Raw genomic sequence first — 20067 nt, 5'->3', positions numbered from 1 at the left:
TGCTTAAGTTGTTGGGTTTTTTCTTTTTTTTTTTCTTCCCTTGCTTTTTTTTTGTGTTTTTTTTTTGTTTGTTTGTTTGTTTTTGTTGTTTTTTTTTTGTTGTTGTTGTTGTTGTTTTTGGTTTTTTTGGTTTTGTTTTGTTTTGTTTTTTGGTTTGTTTTCTTTTGTTTTGGTTTTTTTTTTTTATACCAGACAATGCAGTTCCAAGGCAAACTAAAGTTCCTCTTTGGACAAAGGAAGAAGTCATCATCAGGAACAGTATTGCCACCTCAGCTGTCCTTATTCTGCATAGTGGTACCACTTCTTCTCCCTTCTGTGACAGAGATGAAGATGAAAAGCCTGCTTGTGAGAGCAAAACACAAAGCTGATGATGCAGCAGCAGCAGCAAACACAAAGTATTTACAAATTAATCTTTTGGCATTTAGTGAAGATTATGGGCTATTAGGCATGTGAAAAACACAAATTATGCTAAATATCTCTCAATTTTAAAACTCTTTCTTAGAAAAGTGAATAATTTATCTGGATTTACTATTGAATACAAAATAAATATAATACAATTACTATAATATAGCATAATAGAATGCAAGATGATGCAATATATTGTACTTTATTTATAATACATATTAAGTAATTTATTTCAATATACAAAATTTTATATTAGAAATGGAACATTAGGATAACTTTCTAACCTTCAAAAGTTACTAATGCAGTAAGCCAGCTGCAAAAGTGGAAAAGAAAAAGTATTTTTACTGCAAGTTTTCTGATTTCAGTATCTTTTGCTAACACAATTATTTTGACTTGGGCATTTTGGTAACAAACAAAGGAAAAGGAAAACTTCAGAAAGCTGAATGTGTATGTGTGGGAGGTGGGGGGTGTTCCCAAAGAGTCTAATGAGTTGTAGTTGGTGTATGCATTTATCTTGCAACAGAAGTTTTATGAACACGTAAGTTTACAATTGCATTAAATGGCTTGGGGGTGATCATTTGGTAGCAATCACAAAAGATCAGGACAGATTGTGTTCAGACTCATCTACTTCCAACACTTATTTTAGTTACACTTCTATGGCAGAATTTGTTGATTTTGGGGCTAGGATTGTATTTTCCCTTATTTGCTTAAACATAACCTTACAGTAATGACTTCTATTGCTGTGAAGCAAAAAGCTCTTCAGTATCACTGACAGTACCATAATTTGGCTTTTAATTAGATTATGCTTGTGTATGTGTGGATTTGCTATCCAGATGTATAATGTGGTTCTAGTACATACATCCTTTTGGGAAGAACTAAATTGCTGGAAGTCTGATATAATGGACTATGCAGGCTTTTGGAATAGAGTTGGAAAGTCATTTCTACTTGCCAGTTTTTCCAGTGGCACAGGTGAAATTAACTGATGATCAGAATTAAGTTCCTAATAGAGAAGTGCTTTACTTCCAGACTGGACAGTGGGCAAGGATTTGACAAGAATGAAGCAACCATTTATCTTCAGTGTTTCCTTTGGTTCAGGCCTGAAGCATGGTAGCCAGGGATGGTGGGCAGATTTACAGAGTCTTTTTTCTTTTTTTGTGATGGTCTTAATGCAAGGAAGCATTTGTAATTCTGCATTACAGACAGGGCACCCTTTTAAAGCCCTGATTCAAGCATTTTCAACAAAAGATTGGAAGAAATACATTCAGATCATATGGTGCTTATTGCAAATTGAAGTCATGCCAACTCTTAAATTCATTGCTGGTCACTGTGATGTACGTACCTCAAACGTAACTTGAATAGGAAGAGCAGAATATACACAGCATTTGTCTCAATTCCAGATGAAATTTATTTTTCCAGATATAGTAAGTCATGAACAGACTATTCCTAAACATAACTATTCCTCTTAATTGAATACAGAACTCCAGTCACACACTAGCTGGAGCAACCAAATGATGCAGGAAAAAGATAATTATTTAGTGCTAGTTACTGTATACTTAAACCAGACGCCTTTGCTAACAGCCACCAGCTTGGAAATCATATCTTTTAGAGTCTGTGATTCTGCTGTGTTGTCATTCACTGACAAGGAATTTTCCACATTTTCTCCCCTCTACAGCTCCAGTTCAAAAGGCAGTTCAGGACTTTGTGAAACAACAGAATTATATGGAAGAAACAATCACCATGAAGGTGCCGCTTTCACTAATGCATTACAGATTGCTGAAAACCAAATCAAAGGTACTGCTAGGTACTTCTAGATTATACACAGTTTATGGAAAAAGAACCTAGTCTTTTATTTTCTCCTGATAAGTTTTTCAGGTTTTGGTCCCAATGCTCTCTTTCTTCTTCTTCTCCCTAACACCTCTTCTTTTAAAAAAAAAATTTACAAAAAAATTGTCCACCTAAAAAGATAATGCAGAACTAGTCTGTGATTTGAGAGTGGGTAGAAAATTTACAGAGAAATAAACAATCACGGTAAATAGTAAATAAATGGTAGTAGAAGAATACTCAATGTATGCTTACTTAAAAGTGGCAGCACTGAATTTAATAAGTTTATGTGAAAATCCTGATAATTAATAACAATATCTATTCCTCTTTGATAAAGCTGGAAGATATATTACAAATGTTAGTTTCCCCCAAAGATTAGTAAACAGAGGAAAATTAAAATGCATTGTCTTTAAAACTCATGATGTGCCCACAGATTTGAGTCATGCTTTTCCAGTATTTGGCTGTGGAAAAATTTTGAGAGTCTAGGCTCTATTTCAGATTTTACAATGGATAAAATTTTGATGGTAAGTCTACCCCACTGGGCAACTTCTTCTTGAGCAGACTTGTACTAATCCTTCTGTCATATCTGCCTAAAATCTTTAGTGTCTTTAAAATCATTCCTCTCTTTTAGTTCCATTTTTCATGAACATTTTTTGATGAAAATATTAGAAGGAATGACTACCACTGTAAAATCCTTGGTTATATTTTAAGTGCCTTACTAGGCTTTTCAAATTTTAGTTTTAAGATGTAATTTGCTTCATTTTGTGACATATTTTAGATTTTACTTTCCTATGCTGATGCTTCTAGAGCAACAAAGAAATCTTTGAACATTTGCAGTTTAGCCAACAAAAAAATACTTAATACTGCTTGTATTAAAATTAATTTTCTTTTATATTATATAGCAAAGAATAATGGAGAAAATGGCATTTCTCTAGTCAAAGTACAAACAAATGAAGATCACTGGGTCTGGGTTCAAGCTAACACTCAGCTTCTGTATCGAAGTGGTTGTTCAGAATATGTCCTTGCTCAACAGCAAATGTTAAAGTAAGTATATTTTCCAGTACCAAAAAGAAAAAAAAAATAGGAAAATAAATGCATTCTTTTTGTATGAAATCTTTCAAAGGGCTGTAGTGAAGACAGACCTAACAGAAGAGCTGAATGAGAAAAATTTAGTTTACTTATGATATGGAAATCTATTTCTGTCTTGGAACATATGAAATGGCAGTTACTATTCTAAACAATATTTATTTTCTGTCTTCAGCCTTTTCTTCTTCTGAAGTTGAGTATACATATACATTAACACAGAAATAAATTACTTGATTATTAGTATTTGTCTTTCTTGCACAAAAAATGGATTTTGAGTTTTGTTTTACGTTGCAGCTGAAAATCTAGTGTCCTAGTTTTTCTGCTTATCAGCATTTGACTATGTTAAGCTTTTTTTTTTCCCCTTCATGTAAGACAGTTGAGCTCATGTTTTCAGTTGTGCAACATAACCTAGAGAAGGGTGCTCATATTCATTGTATGCTTGTAGACAGACATATCTAGTTGCCTGTAGGCTCAGTCACGGAGTAACTAATCTCACAGTAAACTAACCTCACAGTTATGCATTCAGAGAGGAGTTTTTGGATGAGTTTTACCCTTTCCTCTCAAATGGGCTTTGCATCTTTCTCCCATGGGACTGTCTGTTCCAGTTCCTGTGGGCCTCGTTGAAGCATCTCTTCAAGCTGGTCTGAGGGAAGAGATAAGAGAGTGGACTCAGTGAGCAGGGCCAGGGGTTTTACGTAGCCACCATCTGGCCCAGTGTTAAAAATATGGCTGTTATCCCAGATTTTTCCTTTAAAAATGCCTTGCAGGTGGAAGAAATAAATGAAAAAAATCTTTGCACTTCCAGAGTAGATATTCCCTGAAGGTGGTGTATCTTCCAAGATCCACATGAATAGCGGGGAGCTCTCACCTGAGGAAGCTGGAACTTTTTACCTTTACTGGGATGGCACAAACATCATCTTGCTGTGTCAGGAAATTAATTTCTATTAAGAAGCAGATTATAAGGGGCTGCTTCTTTCATTAGTTTCTCTACTACAAACTTGTTTTTGTGTAATTAGGCATGTTTATTTAGTTACATTTTTGCTTTCAAAGCGATTGAAATCCTTCCTTTGTGCTTGATAGTTCCCACAGGCTGAAGTATAACAAGAGTTGGCCTTAGTGATTATATTCAGTTCTGTCTTAGTCTGCAATAGACTTTGTATTTGCCACAACTTTTTTTTTTGTTGTTGTTGTTAAAATGTATGCTGTCTTCCAGGAAACATAGATTCTTCTGGAGAATTTTCACTGGATACTATTTCACTCTAAAATTCTTCATTTTGGGGTTTAACTTTTTTTACTATTGCATTTTGTTCAGTCCTGTGCTTCCCAATCTGACCATTTTCTGAGATGTATGATTTGCAGCAAACTTTTATCAGGCCATTTACATCTCAATACAGTCAATAATAAAAATAAGAATATTTAGCAGAGGACTGAAAATAATAAATGCCAAAAAAAAAAAAAAAGGGCGAGAGGAAATATTCTTCTTTCATGGAGTACATTATTACAGGGGGACGTTCTCTCTTGGTAACAACACGGACTCCCTCTACTGGAAAATCCTTTTCTTGCACATTGATTCAATACCCAAGGAAAAAGTTCTCTTATGAACGAAGAAAAAGCCTTCTAAACCCCTCAGTAGATCTTCAGGCTTTCATACTCAGTTTCCTACTGAGATGTCTGCTTCTTACTAGGAGAGGCATCAGGTGCTTTCATGGCACTTGACCCCGCAGAGCTGGGAATCAGCACATTAGTGAATTCAAGACCTAAAGCTCAGGATTTGGACCCCAGTTCTGAAAACAGCTGCTTTGGGCATGGAAGTGCTCAGGCTACGCTCTCTGCCAGTGTTCTTCTTTAATGTTGAGTACTTCAGCTGGAGGTCATGGAAAATTAATTCACTGGCCATCATAGAAAACAAAAGGCAACATAAATTAAGTTAGACATATAAAACAAACACTCACCCAATAGGAACATCTGTGACTATTTGGTTATTTAATTTGGGTATTTTATTTCCTTTCAGCTATGTTCTTGAAATGTAAGACCCCCATGGTTGTCCCTCAAATCACTCTGATCAGAAAGCTCTTATGTGTCCAAATAACTCTTTGTTAACAAAATATATCTCATTTAAGATACTATTTGTATTTTATCTCTAGAATTTTCTACATACAAGTATTATTTAGATATATTTTAAGGGAAGAACAAAAGTGTAAGGGAATTACTATATTGTACTACAATTTTTAGGTTCTTTATTGAACTGTGTGCCTGAAATGGAAAAAAACAGTGCATGAATTCACATGAAGCAATGCCTCAGAAAGTTAGCTGTGCACACACATTGACACCCAGATGCAGGGACACTCTTTTGTTCTCTCAAGCAAATGCAAAGATTATGTGCACAAGAGTGTGAGAGTCCCATGTTGAGGACAATATAGGGCTTGCAATGCATGTTGAGCCATACTGTAACCCAGAAAACAACCATTTAGAAAACTCTGATTGACCTGACTTCTTTTTTCTACTGTTATTGAAAGGGAAGAAGATGAACAACTGAAGATACTAAGTGGTTTTGCCAGTTTGAAAGGAAACCTAGAGGGGCTTTCCTATAACAGTGCCATTGAAACTCTGGGCCAGTGGAAGCATCTTAACTGGGCAGCAGTGAAGAATGAACAAGATAATGTAAAAGTGAAGTTTGAGCCTCATACTAATGGTGAGTGTTTTATGCAAGAGGAACCTCTCAGTTCTAACACATCACTTTTAGGCATTCAAAACAACTGCACTACAAACAGTAGCTGGACTTCAAGAAACTCCAGTTCTTGCTCTATGAGCCAGAGAATGAACACGTGTCCAAACAGGAGAGCTGGATCATTCTACAACAGAGACCAAAATTTCTTAAATTTGGCATCAACTTGTCCTTCCCACTGGGGGAGCGCAGAAAATGGCCAGCCTTACTCGGGGCTCCAGCAGCGCTGTGCAGAGAGCTATGCCACAGACCACGTGAAGCTGCAGAGACCATTCACCTCCTCAGAGTCTCTCTATGACACAGCCATTCCCTTGGAGATGCCTATCAAAACGGAATACGACTCTGATTCTGAAAACATTGCCGATAACTACCTGCTTCCACAGAGCCGAGCCTGGCCGGAGGAGAGCGGCTCGGTGAGAAAGCAGGGCTCCAGCTATCCCAGCAGGATGCACCTCAAAACGGAGCCCGACCTCTGCCAGCCAGCCTTGCCCTGCCAGAAGCCAAGGCACTGCCTTTACACACCCCACAACTGGCAATGCATCATAGCAAATCATCCCAACAACCTGAACTGGAACAGAGCTGGCAGGGGCTCACGAAACAAGGAGCTGGCCCACTTCTGCCCTCAGAACTCCTCCATGTGTTTGGAAAGCATGCCCGACCTGCCACACACAGCTTGCTACAGTCACTTCTACAGCCCCAGCCCAGGGGAGGAGAAAGAGCAGATTAATGAGGGGTTCAAAATGCCATGTGAATTTAAAAACCCCTGCTTGGTTCAAGCAATCAAGCGTGAGCCTCTGGATTCTCCACCATTGTCCAATAGTGGACAGAACAGAGTACACGCAAGCTTCCCTGAAAATACATTAGCAGGTCCTGTGCCTCATAAACCCACTGAATGTACATTTTTGCAATAGATTTTGTAACATTTGAAATATTTATAATGTTAAAAGCAAGAAGTTGTAGATTCTCTTCCAGTTGAGTTAAATGACTTACTAAAATCAAAAGCCAGTGGAAAGATTTTGAGAGTGTGTGTCGGTGTGCACCTGTGTGTGAAAAGAAACAGACACAGGTACACACAGCCTACCCCCTGCTACTGCCCTTCTTTTAGTGATCTTTGGAAAGAGGAAAGGAAGATAAAACCTCAGGCACAGAAAAATAATCATTACTTGCTGCACAGGTATACCTGATCATTTTTCCTTATCACCTTTCCTCTCTTGTCTACAGTTCGTAAGCAAAGTCTAGCAATTTCTGTTACCTTTGTTCTGTTTGTTTTTCTCAAGCTGATGTGATGCCTCTGTGCAAATCAAAAATGTTGATGGTCTTCAGTGTGGTCAGTTTACCATAAGAGTTTTTGGTTTATAATTCTTTTTCTACTCTTATAAGAAGGATCAGCTATTCCTTCATCCCAGCATTAAATTAATGCCAATAGGAAAGGGCTTCCCAAAACAACTTCTTAATTTAAAAGGACCACGTAAGTAAAAACAACGACTTGCATAAGTGAATTAGGAATTATTTTACTTCAAACTAAAGTTACTCGTAAGTTTCTTGATAGTATTATTGTTTTAGAATCCATATTTTTCCATTTCATTGCCATCAGCCTTTCACATTTCTGCTGAAAGACTGAAGAGTGGGACATCATCTACTTCTATAAATGAGTTACAAAATGCTGTTACGTATATGTGAGAACAAATTATTTCTCTGATTATTTTCCTTGCTGTTACTTGTAATGCCAACAAAGGAAATGCACTTTTTTACTTGATAGTATTTTTTTGACTGATAGCAACTTGTTAGATATTGTCACTCTACATCAAAACCAAATCCCACACTAAGATTATTTTCAAAAATATCCTAGTTTCAATCCCAAAAGAAAACCCTTAATCTCACTGAGAGGTGGATGTATACCTTCCAAGAGCACTTCAGGGCTTTTGAAAACAGAGTGTATACTTTGCTTTGAACCCAGACAGTAAAGCGTTTCCACAACAACAAAAAAAATAAAGTTATATTTTGGGTTTTGTTATTATTATAGCTTGAATCCTGCACTAACTTTTGTTTTTAAATTGCACTATTTCAACTTTATATCAATTTCACCTATATAACAAGCACATCATTAAAAAAAAAAAGGCTTAGATGTATGTATATGTGCTTTTTGAAAGAAGCCCTGTAATGAATGTCTTCTTTTTCAAAATGTTATAAATAATTATGTCTTCCTTTATCTGTCAGTCACGAAGGGCACGGCTTTACATGTCAGATGAGTGAAATAAAACTCTCCCAAATGCTTTAAATATGTGGGATGAGTGAAGTTTTCAGGTAGTGCTGTGGTTCTGCACCTGGGAGGCTGCTCGTCTCCAAGAAGACCGACCATCTCTTCTGATAGAATTTACTGCCTGTACATTAGAGTTGGCGGGTGTAAAGATATTCATTCTCTGCATGTTAGTGCTTATGAACTGTGCTATGAAATGCTGCACACTGGACAGTAAAGAGGGGCAACAACATCTTGCTGTATCTTGGGTTAAATCTGTCATAGTCCAGCTGACCATATCCAAGCCATGAGAATTTTTCCTTTTTTGTGTCCGAGGTACATTTTTGTAATAGATCCTGTTGGCCATGTGCTGCCTGTTGTTTGAGACAGTCTTGATATCCTTGCTCTAATACTCCTGCCAGTGGTTGCAATGCAATATCAGACCCTGTTCTGAAGTGAGACGACAGTGGTGGAATTTACACTGCTCTCCACTACACCACTGTCCACATCTCATAAATTCAAGCCAAACTGCAAAAATACTTGTGGGCAAGCAAACTTGTTCCTTATGCAGAGTGAGACTGCCATAAATCAGTGCTGCTGCACAACCTCTGCCTCACTGTTTCACTATCTACATGATTACAAGCAGCAGTTCTTTCGACTCTCACAGCGTTGCTGTCATGGTGCTTTGCTTGGCATGCAGCAGTGGCACTGGAGAACTGTGCTGGTGCCAGACACTGTTGTGTGCCTCAGAGCTGCTTGTAGGGTTGTGCTATGACCCCTGCAATACCCTCCAGTCCAGCTCCTTGTGCAGCTGCCTGGCAGAAACCAGGTGATGGGGAGAGAGGGTAGTGTGGGAATAGATAGCTGGGGGCAAGTGGAGAACACACCTGCATGATCTCTGACAAGCTGCTTGCTTGATTCCACGCTTGGAATCACTGTCACACCCCTGTGAATGAGAGTACCTGGGGTTTCACACTGCCTTGCACTTTCTCACATCATTTGCATTGATGAAGTGTGACTCTAAAACCCATTACCTTCATCTGGACTTGCTGATGCCATTTTGCACAATGGGAGTGGTTACACCAGGTGCAGCTCTGTAGAGGACGGTGCCACCAAGAGCCTTGTCTGTGCTTAGAAATACTACCTGCTGTGACTACAGTGGGAGAACTGTACTAGCCAGGTCTCTGAGTGCAGAAGCAATTTATACAAACCACAGAAATTCTCTTAAGAAGTTCTCCCTGTTACAAAATTCATTCTTTTTATTTGGCATAACTCTCTATCTGTTCTCAGGCTTTCCTGGCACATATCGGTTAGAATTATTTTTCTCATGTTTCCAACAAACCCAGACACATTTTACACATCTTGATCAATATTATAGAGGTAGGTGAAGCTTCTGCATGTAAGGGAATGCAATCTGACCCATGAGATGTAATGGCCTTCTAGGTGGATGGATGAATGTGACTCAAAAGTGAGATGTCACCTTCTGACTCCCTGCTGTGTAAACACAGTCATGTTCATTTCCTTATTATTCCATAAAGTCTGAAGCCAAGAAAAACACAGTTATCCTGCACATCACATTTGATTTTGGCCCACTTAACTTGTGGCTGAGTTCTTACTTCAGGTCTCACATGAAAAAATGTGGAATCAGTAGAATTCCTTCTAGTCTAAATTATCACACATGCAGTACAGTAATCTCCCAAGAGCTGGGTTTATGAAGAGATCAGCAATTTATCCTCTTTTTGGACAATTACTAACCATTGTTGGTAGTAAACAAAGACCAGTTCCTTCTAAGTACATGGAAAGAACAGAGGAAATTAATGCTTAAAATAATCTCTTGCCGTTTGTATTTAAGGCACAGATCTGCCTTCAACCTCTCCCCATGATATGTGCCCTGGATTGAGTTGCGACTGAAACCTGACATTGCATTGTACCCTGTTAAATTACCACTAATTTAATTTTATAAACCTTTTTTGTATGCAGATATTAATGACCCCCTGGCATTGACCAGTAAATAGGATGAAAGACAGAACAGTTCTTTAAATGGTTAGATTTTCTTAGTGGTTGTTGCTGCTTTGGCATTATTCTAAAAACTAGCACTGAGAAGCAGGGTTAAAGATCTTTTCAGTCACTGGTGTTTAGCTTTTAGCCTTAATGAACTGGTATTTGTATCCCTTCAGCAGAGCCCTAAAGTCTATTTTAGGAGCCTTCCAATGCATTTATTGTAGCAACAATAAAAAAATTATTCTTGTAGAAGAAACGCCTAGTCAAATGGTTGTCTAATAGGAGCTTGGAGCATTCAGGCTGAAAGAAATGCCTGACAACAGCATTCAAACTTCCTCAGCCATAAACCCTCCAGAGGTTGAGACGGAATGGACTCATTAATTCCCTGATCTTTGGGGAGGGCATATTTTGGTATGGAAGGTGAGCAGTTCTAAAAGCTGTGAGAAGGTGTCTTCCCCTAGGATGTTACTTGGTCCACATAGAGCAGAGACTATTATCAGTGCTAAAGCTGCCGATTGAGGTCTTTACTGAGAACGTGACCTGATTTCAGCTGCCAGTGCACAGCTGTTGAGCACCATACAAATGCCAGTCCAACATTGTTGAAAGCTACTACTTTTACTGAGAAGCAACATGATTTGAGCTAGGGGTAAGCTTGAACAGCAAAAGGAGTGGATTTTCCTGCATTTACGTAGTTACTGAAACTGGGGCAGACCTCCACTGTAGGTAACGCTATAAATGATTTACACTGATGTTAAAGTCTTTGGATACCAAAGTAAAGCTTAGTTTCAAAAGCTCTGAGTGAGGGCAGCAGCACTGTGTGAGTAGTAAGCTTATTTCAGTTATCCTGGATTTGGAGATTTAACAAGGCAAGTGAAAGGTTAAGGGACTGTACCTAAATTCACTGTGGGAAAGACTAACTTCCTACTCTTTGATCGTAACATATTAATGCAAAGTTTAAGTCTGTGGTTTACCCACCCTTCATTGGAACAGTCATGAATTCTTAAAGTTGTTACATCTGAGTCTGCTCTGGATAGTGTAGGGAAGTCTGACCCTTGAGCATCAGATAATTCAGTAAGACTTTGGGTGCTGATCCTTTGATATGGTATTGAGATCAGCATGTGCAATCCTTCTGGAAATTCCTAGTGCTTAAAAACATTTAAGAGGCAACAGACCTGAGGCAAGGAATATTCTATGGGACAAGATCAGCTTCTGCTGCCTAGAAGCTTTTCTTAACTCTTTCTGTTGAAGCCATACTGGAACTTAAAATAGGACAGCATCACCCACTGTAGTTATTTCAGGAAACACAATTTTTTGTCATAACAAGGTGTTTGTTAGGTTTTAATGAAAATAGCTAAAAGCCATCATTTCCCCTACGTATAAATATATATATTGCCTTAGACAGTGGTAAAAAATTTAACATACTTATTTTCTTTCATTTCAGTGTCACCTAACCAAGAAAACCAGCCTCAGAATTACAGGGGTCTAGACACATTCTATTTCTTCTTGTCTTCTCTACCTGCTCTCGTTTTCTCTCTTTCTCTCTACTCTCTTAGGGTGTAAGCATTCAAAATGGAAATGCTTTTCTTATAATACTGAGATCCTAAATCTAATCCTAAACTTAAACTAGACTGTAGAAAGTTTCTCACTAGACTAGGAGTTTCTTTCATTGGAGTTTCTTCTTTTAAACCTAGCCAAGCCCTATGAGAAATTGTGCATCACAACTGAAACAGTTGTGAAACATGTTACATGCTGTAACACGTAGAGAGCAAGAGATTGTGCAGGTGGCCACGCTCAGGATGTAGTCACAAGGCTTTTATCCACCTGAAGGAGATTCATACACAAGGGCTGCACCCAGTAGCTTATGTTCATAGGCACTACCACCCTCCCAAAGAAGTCTTTGTCACGTTTCAGGGACATCTGGCGTGTTCTTGTCATTATGCTCTTGTCATTACATTTCCCTATGGTGCTATCAGAAATGCCTCTGAACAAAGTCATCAGCGACAGGCTGAAATATATTCTAAACACACAATGTCCTTTCTAAAAAACCAACCCAACCGTCTGGAGATCCAAGCACTTGCTTGTGCTTAGGCAAAGATGTTCTTTGAGTAGTAGATGGGAAGGAAAGTTAAAAAAAACGCTAAGAAAAAATTTGGGAAAAGATAAATTGCCATCAAGGTGTAATTATTCTGTGACTACAGCATTAATTCTTCACCCACCAAAATATTCTGTGGTCTGAAATCACATCCTCTTTTTTTCTTCCATAGAACTGATTCTGTAACTTCGCGGGCTAAAAATAATTTCTTGAAAACAAGGATTGAGTAATTTCAATGCTAAGATGCATTTCTCAACCAGACTGAAATCATCTTTCTAGGAGACATGAAGTGTTCCTGTTCCTTTCCTGGGGCTAGTTTTCCAAACTGTGGCAAATTCAGTGTGTGCATTAACTCTCTTGCTGCTGGTAATTGCGCAGCTGATACTCTAACTGTGCAGACCTAAGTTTTTAAAGATTTCTTTGATGCTACAGAGCTCAAGGGACAGCTCCAGGTTCATATTTGTACTGGCAGAATTATGGTAAACAAAGATGTGGTAGAAGGCAATAGAAAGAACATCAGCTGCTTGGCTAGTCTTATTAACTGTATTTCAGCAATTAAAAGGCATTAAAAAAATAAACTGGTGAAGTTCTGGTCTAGAGCTCCTCATTTTGCACCACAGGAGGGTGTGAGCTCTCCCTTCTGAACCTCTTTTTTGCTCTTCACTTTTTTATTTTTTTTAAGGGTTTTGGACCATATGTATCCTCCCGGTGTTGATTTAAAATGTGAAAAAAGGAAAGGCAAGCATCAACTGTTGTAGGTTTTCTTATTTTTTAAAATTTTGTCTTTCTAGAAAGAACTTCAAAAAGGCAAAAACTCTCTCAGTTCTCAGTAACAGTATTCAGTTTTGTTTCTACTCTCCCTACAGCTAAGAAGATTCCTCCTCTGCATGGTCAACAAACTTCCCTCTTCTGAGAGGGTTCTTCCTCACACTCTCTCCCCCCTGAACTTCTTCTTAACAAAACCAAAGAACACTTTTTTCCTTAAAGGCAATTCCCTTCTCCTCCTCTATCTTTTCCACCTTTTTGATTGCTTAGGATGGTACATTTTGGTCTCCATCCTTTCCGTTTTCTGCATCTGTAGCTTTATTTCCACTTTAGGCATACTTCTAAAGTTTTGCAAAAGAACAGTGTTAGGCAGAAGTGCAATTCCTCATTTCTCCCCCCTCTTTAATAAGATGGAGGTACTCACTAATAACAGCTGCATCCCCACAATCAGACAAAAGGTCACTGTGCTGGTGAAACGTCCTCTCTTCATGAGTCTGTACTGCCAGGAAACCCTCAGCCACCACCAACACTTTACTGCTGCAAAGTAGGTATATGATGCCAAATCCTTTTTTCTTTAGATATGGTCAGTCTTTTAAAAAATCAAGGAACGAATTTTCTCCTTTTTTTCTGCTTCTTTCATTTTTTTTCTACATGGGTTTCTTCTTTCACTGTGCAACTGCACTCTTAATTTGCAATTTTATTTTTTTTTAATTAAGAAGGGTATGGAAGCATTACATAACGTGTACAGGGCAATGTTTTCAATTGTCCATTTTAGACTTTGAGATTAGAACCACAAATAATGATCAAGCATTTCAATGTGATTCCATGTAAAAAACTGTTACAGAAAGTACCGATTTCATCACCAAGGGGTATAATCTGGCATTACACTCCACTTACAATCCAGTATTAAAAGTGCCATTCCTGCTTCTCCTGAAGAAACCCAGTGGAGGACAAGACTGATTCTCAGCAATCTGATCTAGCGGAAGGTGTCCCTGCCCATGGCAGGGGGATTGGAACTGGATAATCTTTAAGATCCCTTCCAACCCAAACCATTCTACTGTTCTATGATTAACATGGAGTTCTACGAACAGTTTTGGCCTACCTGGCACTCCATAATTCCCCAAAACTTTTTTGGGGAGGGTGTATTTCTGGAGAGAACACTGCAACCACCCCAGCACTATGTGAAAATGTACTACATGATGCAGTAATGCCTGCACTGGGCATGTGGCTGAGGCACGAACGCTGCCCATCTGGGGAGATGCAGCAGCAGACAGGTACAGCTCCAGCCTTGGGGAAGCCAGCCCACGGAATCCTGTGGGAACACCTCTGGTAGTGTGGAACCCACCCAGCACCACTGGCTGTGCTGCTTCGTGCATAGACGTATCACAGGTGGCATGGTATATCACTAATATACCTGTAAAAGGTATTGTGACTGACTCAAACCAGGCAGTGACCTGTGGATTTGACATTCCGGCATGTTGTTTGAACCCGCTGCACTTTTCTGTTGTGTTTTGTACTGTCTCCTCAGCCTGCTTTTACAAGGAACTTTTAAGCGTACTTCTTAAATTATATTTTACATTTATTACCAGGCAGAAGCGTAAAGCTGAGACATTTTAAAATAAAATATTTGCATTTAAATTAAAGCTGCTGCTGCTGCTGCTGCCTGTGTTTCTTGCCCCTTCCCCGTACTGGGCCCTGTAACTCCCAGCGCTCCCTGGCCTCAACTGGTTCCAGCATCCCCTCTGAACTTGTCCCAGCATCTGTCCACCCTGGCCTCAACTGGTTTCAGCATCCCCTCTGAAATTGTCCCAGCATCTGTCCACCCTGGCCTCAACTGGTTCCAGCATCCCCTCTGAAACTGTCCCAGCATCTGTCCACCCTGGCCCCCTCCCAGTGTTTGCTCCGGATAGGTCCCATTACCCACCCCGAGCCTGAACCAGTCCCAGTATCCATCCTAAACAGGTCCAGGCACCCACCCCGATCTGAACTGGTTACAGTATCCTCTCTTGGCCCCAGCAGGGCCCAGTATTCCCCTGAACTGGTCCCAGCATCCATCCCGGCCTATCCCCAGCCCCCGCCCGCTTCCTCCCTCACGCCAGGGGGAGCCAGGCCGGCGATGGGGGCGTGGCCTGGGTACGGGGGCGTGGCCTGATGCCGGGCGCGCGGCGCGACGCTGGCTCCCCATTGGCCTAGGCGAGAGGCTGCCCGCCGACGGCGCCGGCCTGGGGGCGTGGCTGAGGCGCTGCCGGAAGTGACGAACGCTGTGGGAGGGGGTGAGGTGGGCGCGAGCTCCCGGATGCTGTGGGGCAGCGCCGGGGGTGGGAGATGTGCCCTGATCGGCAGAATAAAACAACAGCGCCTAAATAGCAAAATAATCACCCAGCTCGCCCGCCCGAGGCGCGGCCCCCGCCCCACCTGGTCGCTGTAAAGCACCGTGTGAACAGGAGGTGGTTTTTTTTTGTTTGTTTTTATTTTTTTTCCCCGGCCGTGCAGGATGAGCGCCGTGCCTGAGGAAGTTAAGGCAGAAGACGGCCAAGCGGAGCCTGAGAAAAAGCTCTTCTACTGCGAAGTGAGTGGGTGCCTGTGGGGGGGTTTCAGCCCGGGCAGGCTCCGGAAGGTGTGCGGGGATTGGGAGCCGCGCTCCCGGCCGTGGGGAGCCCAGCCGGGCAGAGCTGGGAGCGAGAGGGGCTGGAGCGTGGGGAATAGCGGTGCCTGGAAGAGCTGGACTGGGTGAATTCAGGTTGTCCTGGATGCGCTGAATGGTTCTCAATTCAGCGTTTCCAGTCTCTGCTAGGTGTCTCTGGTGCGGCCGCAAAGGCTCGCAAAGCTGCCTCTGAAAAGCCTCTGCAAGCTGCAAGTCCGGGTCCAAACGCGCTAAGTTTGTCAGTGCTGCAGTGTTTTTGTAGCTCTGGATGGCTTTTCAGGCTCATTCAAGTTCTGCGACAGCACGTAAAGGAAACAGACAATACTAGCAGGCACCTGTCGTTGCTTTTTTAAAAGCTAAAGATAGTGAGAAATATTTGTTCATCTGTATTTATTGTCTTCTGTTAATTGTTGCAATGGTATATCCGTGTCTGTGGATCTTAATGAAATGCATGTGTCTTCCTCCATTGTTTCTGTGCTCCCTTTAACGTAGCTGTGAATGAACAATGAACGGAGCTGCAGTTATTCTAGGGCGTAATTTTGCCTCTGTTCCTTTCTAGTCACTGCACGACCATCCCTTTTTGCTGGCTTTTCAGCTTGGAGGACTTTAGAGAACTAAGAATTCTAAAAACTAGAAAACTAAACTAAGAAAGTGCTGGTAGCAGAGAAGGGGGAGGCTGGTAAAGACTTCTTACCACCTGATTTATTTAAACACGAGTTTAGGTATTGTTTGAACCGGTTTGCATACTATTTCTAGACATTTTAGTGGTAAACTGCTCTCCTAAGTGTCATGCAAACTGTACTGTTTGAGCCAAAGAAGACCCTGAGGATTGCACTGGAGGAATGGATGTATTTCATATTTATAATTCACCAACGGCACAATATTCGTGGCATAACTGAAGATGTGCTTTCAATTTTTTCTCTTTCAGGTTTGTAAAATTTACTGTATGTGCGCTATAAGTCTTCAGTCACACTACCGTGGTGCAAAGCATAGGAAGGTAAACATTTTCCGTATTAAATACATATGCAAATTCAATCTTAAATCCAGGACTCTTGCAAGTTCACTGCTTGATTTCACAAGGCTTCGAGTGCTTATCTGACTTTTTGGTAGATTTGTAGCAGTAGCTTGCTTGAAATAGTCCAATAAAAAGATGAGGTGGGAGTCTCTCAACTCTGCAGCAAGTAACTCGAAACATCAGCCGTACCTAAGGGTAAATGTGTGCTAATTGTGAAATTAACATTTGAATGACACGAGAGCCACAAGTGGTGAAAGAATTCAACTTTCTGTTTTCGGATGTAGTTGGTGAAAGTACTGTTCTGTCTTCCAAGTCTAGATAACTCACCTGTACTTTGAGTAGACTGAGCTTATTCTTTACTTTGATAGTAACAGCAGTTCTGATTTCCTGAAGGAGTTACACAGACTTACCAAGTCTGACACTTGTGTTGCTTTGAAGCACTGTAATAACAGTTCCCTGGTTTAAGCACAAAACAGGCAAAGGCATTAAATAATTAGGCACCGTTCTGTGATGGTGTATTAAGAGATGAGGCTTTTACAAATGCTGAGTGACCGAATCTTTGGCTGTTGATTGGCTGATGGTTGTTTAAAATTCCACCACATTCTCAGTCTGTTAAGGTGAGACTTAACTCAGTTGTCTGTACTCCTTTGCTGCAATCAGATTGTGTTGTTGTGGCACTGGAGAGCCTGCTCTGATGTTTTCTTCATGTAATGACACTTTATTCTTCCTGGAACAATAGTGACTAACAGCAAAACTGCCTTTCTCGAGTGATGGTGTGCCCTCTTTTTTTTTTTTTTTTTTGGGAATGAGGATCATCTCCTCATCTCTTTGCTACTGAGACAGATTAATAGTGTTCTGTTACCTGTTTGCTGATCACTTCCATAGCATTGATTCTTACTTGAGTCAGTGGCTCTACTTTCTCCAACCCATTTTTTTTTCTCCGCAGGATTGAGTCTTCCCCATTGATCAAGTAGAAGTGTACAGTTGTATTTTTCATGTCCTACCAAATGTTCCTGCTGATGCAAAGAATTCTTCTGCTTTTGTGGTTGTTTCCTTAGCTAACCTTCTTAGGAATCTAATTATTGCTGGTTTTCCCTTCAGAAGTAGGAAACCCAGCATTTATTTTCTTAGAAAGTCTGCATACAGTTTTCCTTCTGTTTCTCACTTGCATGTATGCTGAGCTAAGTCTCCCAGTTTCTTGTGTCAGTGAGGTCTTTGAGCTGGGAGAGAACAAGAGTAGGACAGGTTGAGAACTGGATTTTTATTGGATGTGGACTCCTGGTCCACAGCTGCATTGCTGTAGGAGAAACTCTCCAAGCTCACATCATCATTTTTTTTCAGTTATCTCCACTTTCTTTCTTTAAATGATGAAACCTGTTGTGTGCTTTGGTGGAAAAAGATGAGAACTCCTAGACTGAGGGGTTTGTACCACTAGGTTTGGAATAACTATAAAGGTCCTGACCCTCTGTTTCTTTTTAATGCAGGCTAGGTGTAGATAGTGAATAGCTCTTAGTTTGTTCCTTACTGGAGGAGTTCCTCTTCAAAATAATACTAAAGGATGTCCTGACAACACAACAAAATGAAGAGAAGGTAGTAGTTCTTTTCCTAAACCACAGTACTAGCCTGACCAATTCATTAGCCATTTTTTATGACTTCAGTCAGATTGCTTTTTTTACATTAGTTGCCCATTTGTTTTTAAAATGGCATTGTTAAAGATACTCTGCGTGTCTGCTGCTGGAAGGTGTGCTGGAAGAAAAAGCCCTTCAGCAGAAGGACAGTCGTTAAGAAATGTTAAGAAACAAATATAAACATGTTATACATATATGAAATTGGCCTGCATTTCCTGTAGCTCTTCAAAGTAAAATGTGTTATTTTGAATAGCTGCAGTAGTAAAGCTTGGCTGTCTGACAGATTTGTGGGAATACTTCAGTTGACCTTCCGTGTACATGGCTATTTTATCTGTTTTTTTTTCTTTTTTTTCCACCTGGGTAGTTTGGTTAATCTGGATTTTGAATAGCTACATAAGGTATTTATTTAGGTTGTTTCTGCATACCTTTATTTTATCTCTAATTTTTTTCTATTTCTGTTAGTTCATAAGGCCAGACTCTTGTCAAAGAGGCTGATGGCCCAAGGACTGTGTGGCTGGGATGGTCAGAGTACAAGGCTGTGTGTATCTTGTGCATTGAGTGCTGGGTGACCTCTGTATAGTAGCATAATAATGGGGTTTTGTGGCTTCATTGCACAACAGGTACTAATGGGATGGGGAGCTGTAGAAAGTGAAATAGCCAAAATATTCATAGGTGTGTGTATAATTAATGGCTCTGAAAACTGGGAGTTGGCTGGTATTGGGTACTTTGAAAAACAGTTGAATTTTAGTTTTAGCCATTATGGTAAAATGTTTAGAAAACAACATTTATATAAGTTTACTAATGCATTTAATTTAACCAAGCCTGTGAGAGTAGTGGGGGATATGATGCATGGCAGATGGGTTTGTTTGGCCTTTTTGGTTTTTTTTCCACAACTGAGGAGAAATCTAGTTTTTTTGGGACAACGGTCCCCAAGTAAAGTACACCTGCAGTGTATATACCTGGAACATGGTGGAATGTGATATAATTTATTCTATTTTTGTAAGTATGCTTTAGTTTTATAGCTCGGTTTGCTGGGGAAATCCTAGAGTGGAACATCTTTTTTCTGTGTGTTTTGATCAGCCCTTTGCAGGTATGGCATCAGCAGAAGAGCTTTGCCTATTTTATGCACTGCGTTTGGAACACAGATAAAGATTGTTCTGGTTCTATCAAAGACTCAAGTTTCCTTGCCCTCCCTTCATGTCTGGAGTTAGATAGGTAGAAATGCCTGCCATGTCCCAAAAGGAGAAAAATCTGTATTCAAGACTCTACAGGTTCATTAGAAACAAGGAATGTTCAAATCTGTGAAGAGAGCTGTTAGCCTTTGTCTTCATCATTTCAGTGTTCTCATTTCTTCTCTTACCCCTGATTGTTGTGCATCAGAACCTGTGGTTGAAATACCTGATGTGCAGGCAACTTTTCTGTTCTTCTTGTGGCAGTAAAATCAACCATTGCTGTTTAAACATTTCAGTCATATGTATTTGTGTTGATACTTGGAATGCTGATGTAGCTAGTTACAGGAAAATTACCTTGCTGTTGGATTATTTGTATTTGGTCCCAGAAAGCATGCCCTTGTGTTCTGCAGTATATCTTCATGACCCAGAGAAACTTGAATTGTGGAGATTTCCTTTTGAGGGGAAAAACCAAACTGA

The 20067-nt window shown here is 40.1% G+C and overlaps 2 protein-coding genes across 6 annotated transcripts in view; both read left to right on the top strand.

Moving 5' to 3' along the window:
* The window catches only part of AHRR (aryl-hydrocarbon receptor repressor), an 89871-nt gene extending 75152 nt beyond the window's left edge, over window positions 1-14719 (top strand). For both annotated transcript variants that reach the window (XM_038126154.1, XM_038126146.1), the window contains exons 8-11: window positions 193-395; window positions 2078-2196; window positions 3129-3270; window positions 5829-14719. In XM_038126154.1, the coding sequence (XP_037982082.1) occupies window positions 193-395; window positions 2078-2196; window positions 3129-3270; window positions 5829-6948 (1584 nt within the window). In that variant the 3' untranslated portion in view covers window positions 6949-14719. The remainder of the gene's footprint in view (window positions 1-192; window positions 396-2077; window positions 2197-3128; window positions 3271-5828) is intronic.
* A 664-nt stretch (window positions 14720-15383) lies between these two features.
* LOC119697337 overlaps window positions 15384-20067 on the top strand; it is a 29626-nt gene continuing 24942 nt past the window's right edge. For 2 of the 4 annotated variants that reach the window (XM_038128014.1, XM_038128015.1), the window contains exons 1-2: window positions 15384-15700; window positions 16704-16772. In XM_038128014.1, the coding sequence (XP_037983942.1) occupies window positions 15626-15700; window positions 16704-16772 (144 nt within the window). In that variant the 5' untranslated portion in view covers window positions 15384-15625. The remainder of the gene's footprint in view (window positions 15701-16703; window positions 16773-20067) is intronic. The other 2 variants (XM_038128017.1, XM_038128016.1) reach the window with 2 other exon arrangements.

This window comes from Motacilla alba, chromosome 2, assembly GCF_015832195.1.
Source record: "Motacilla alba alba isolate MOTALB_02 chromosome 2, Motacilla_alba_V1.0_pri, whole genome shotgun sequence".
NCBI classification, from domain to species: Eukaryota; Metazoa; Chordata; class Aves; order Passeriformes; family Motacillidae; genus Motacilla; species Motacilla alba.
This window is presented reverse-complemented; position numbering and strand designations above follow the sequence as displayed.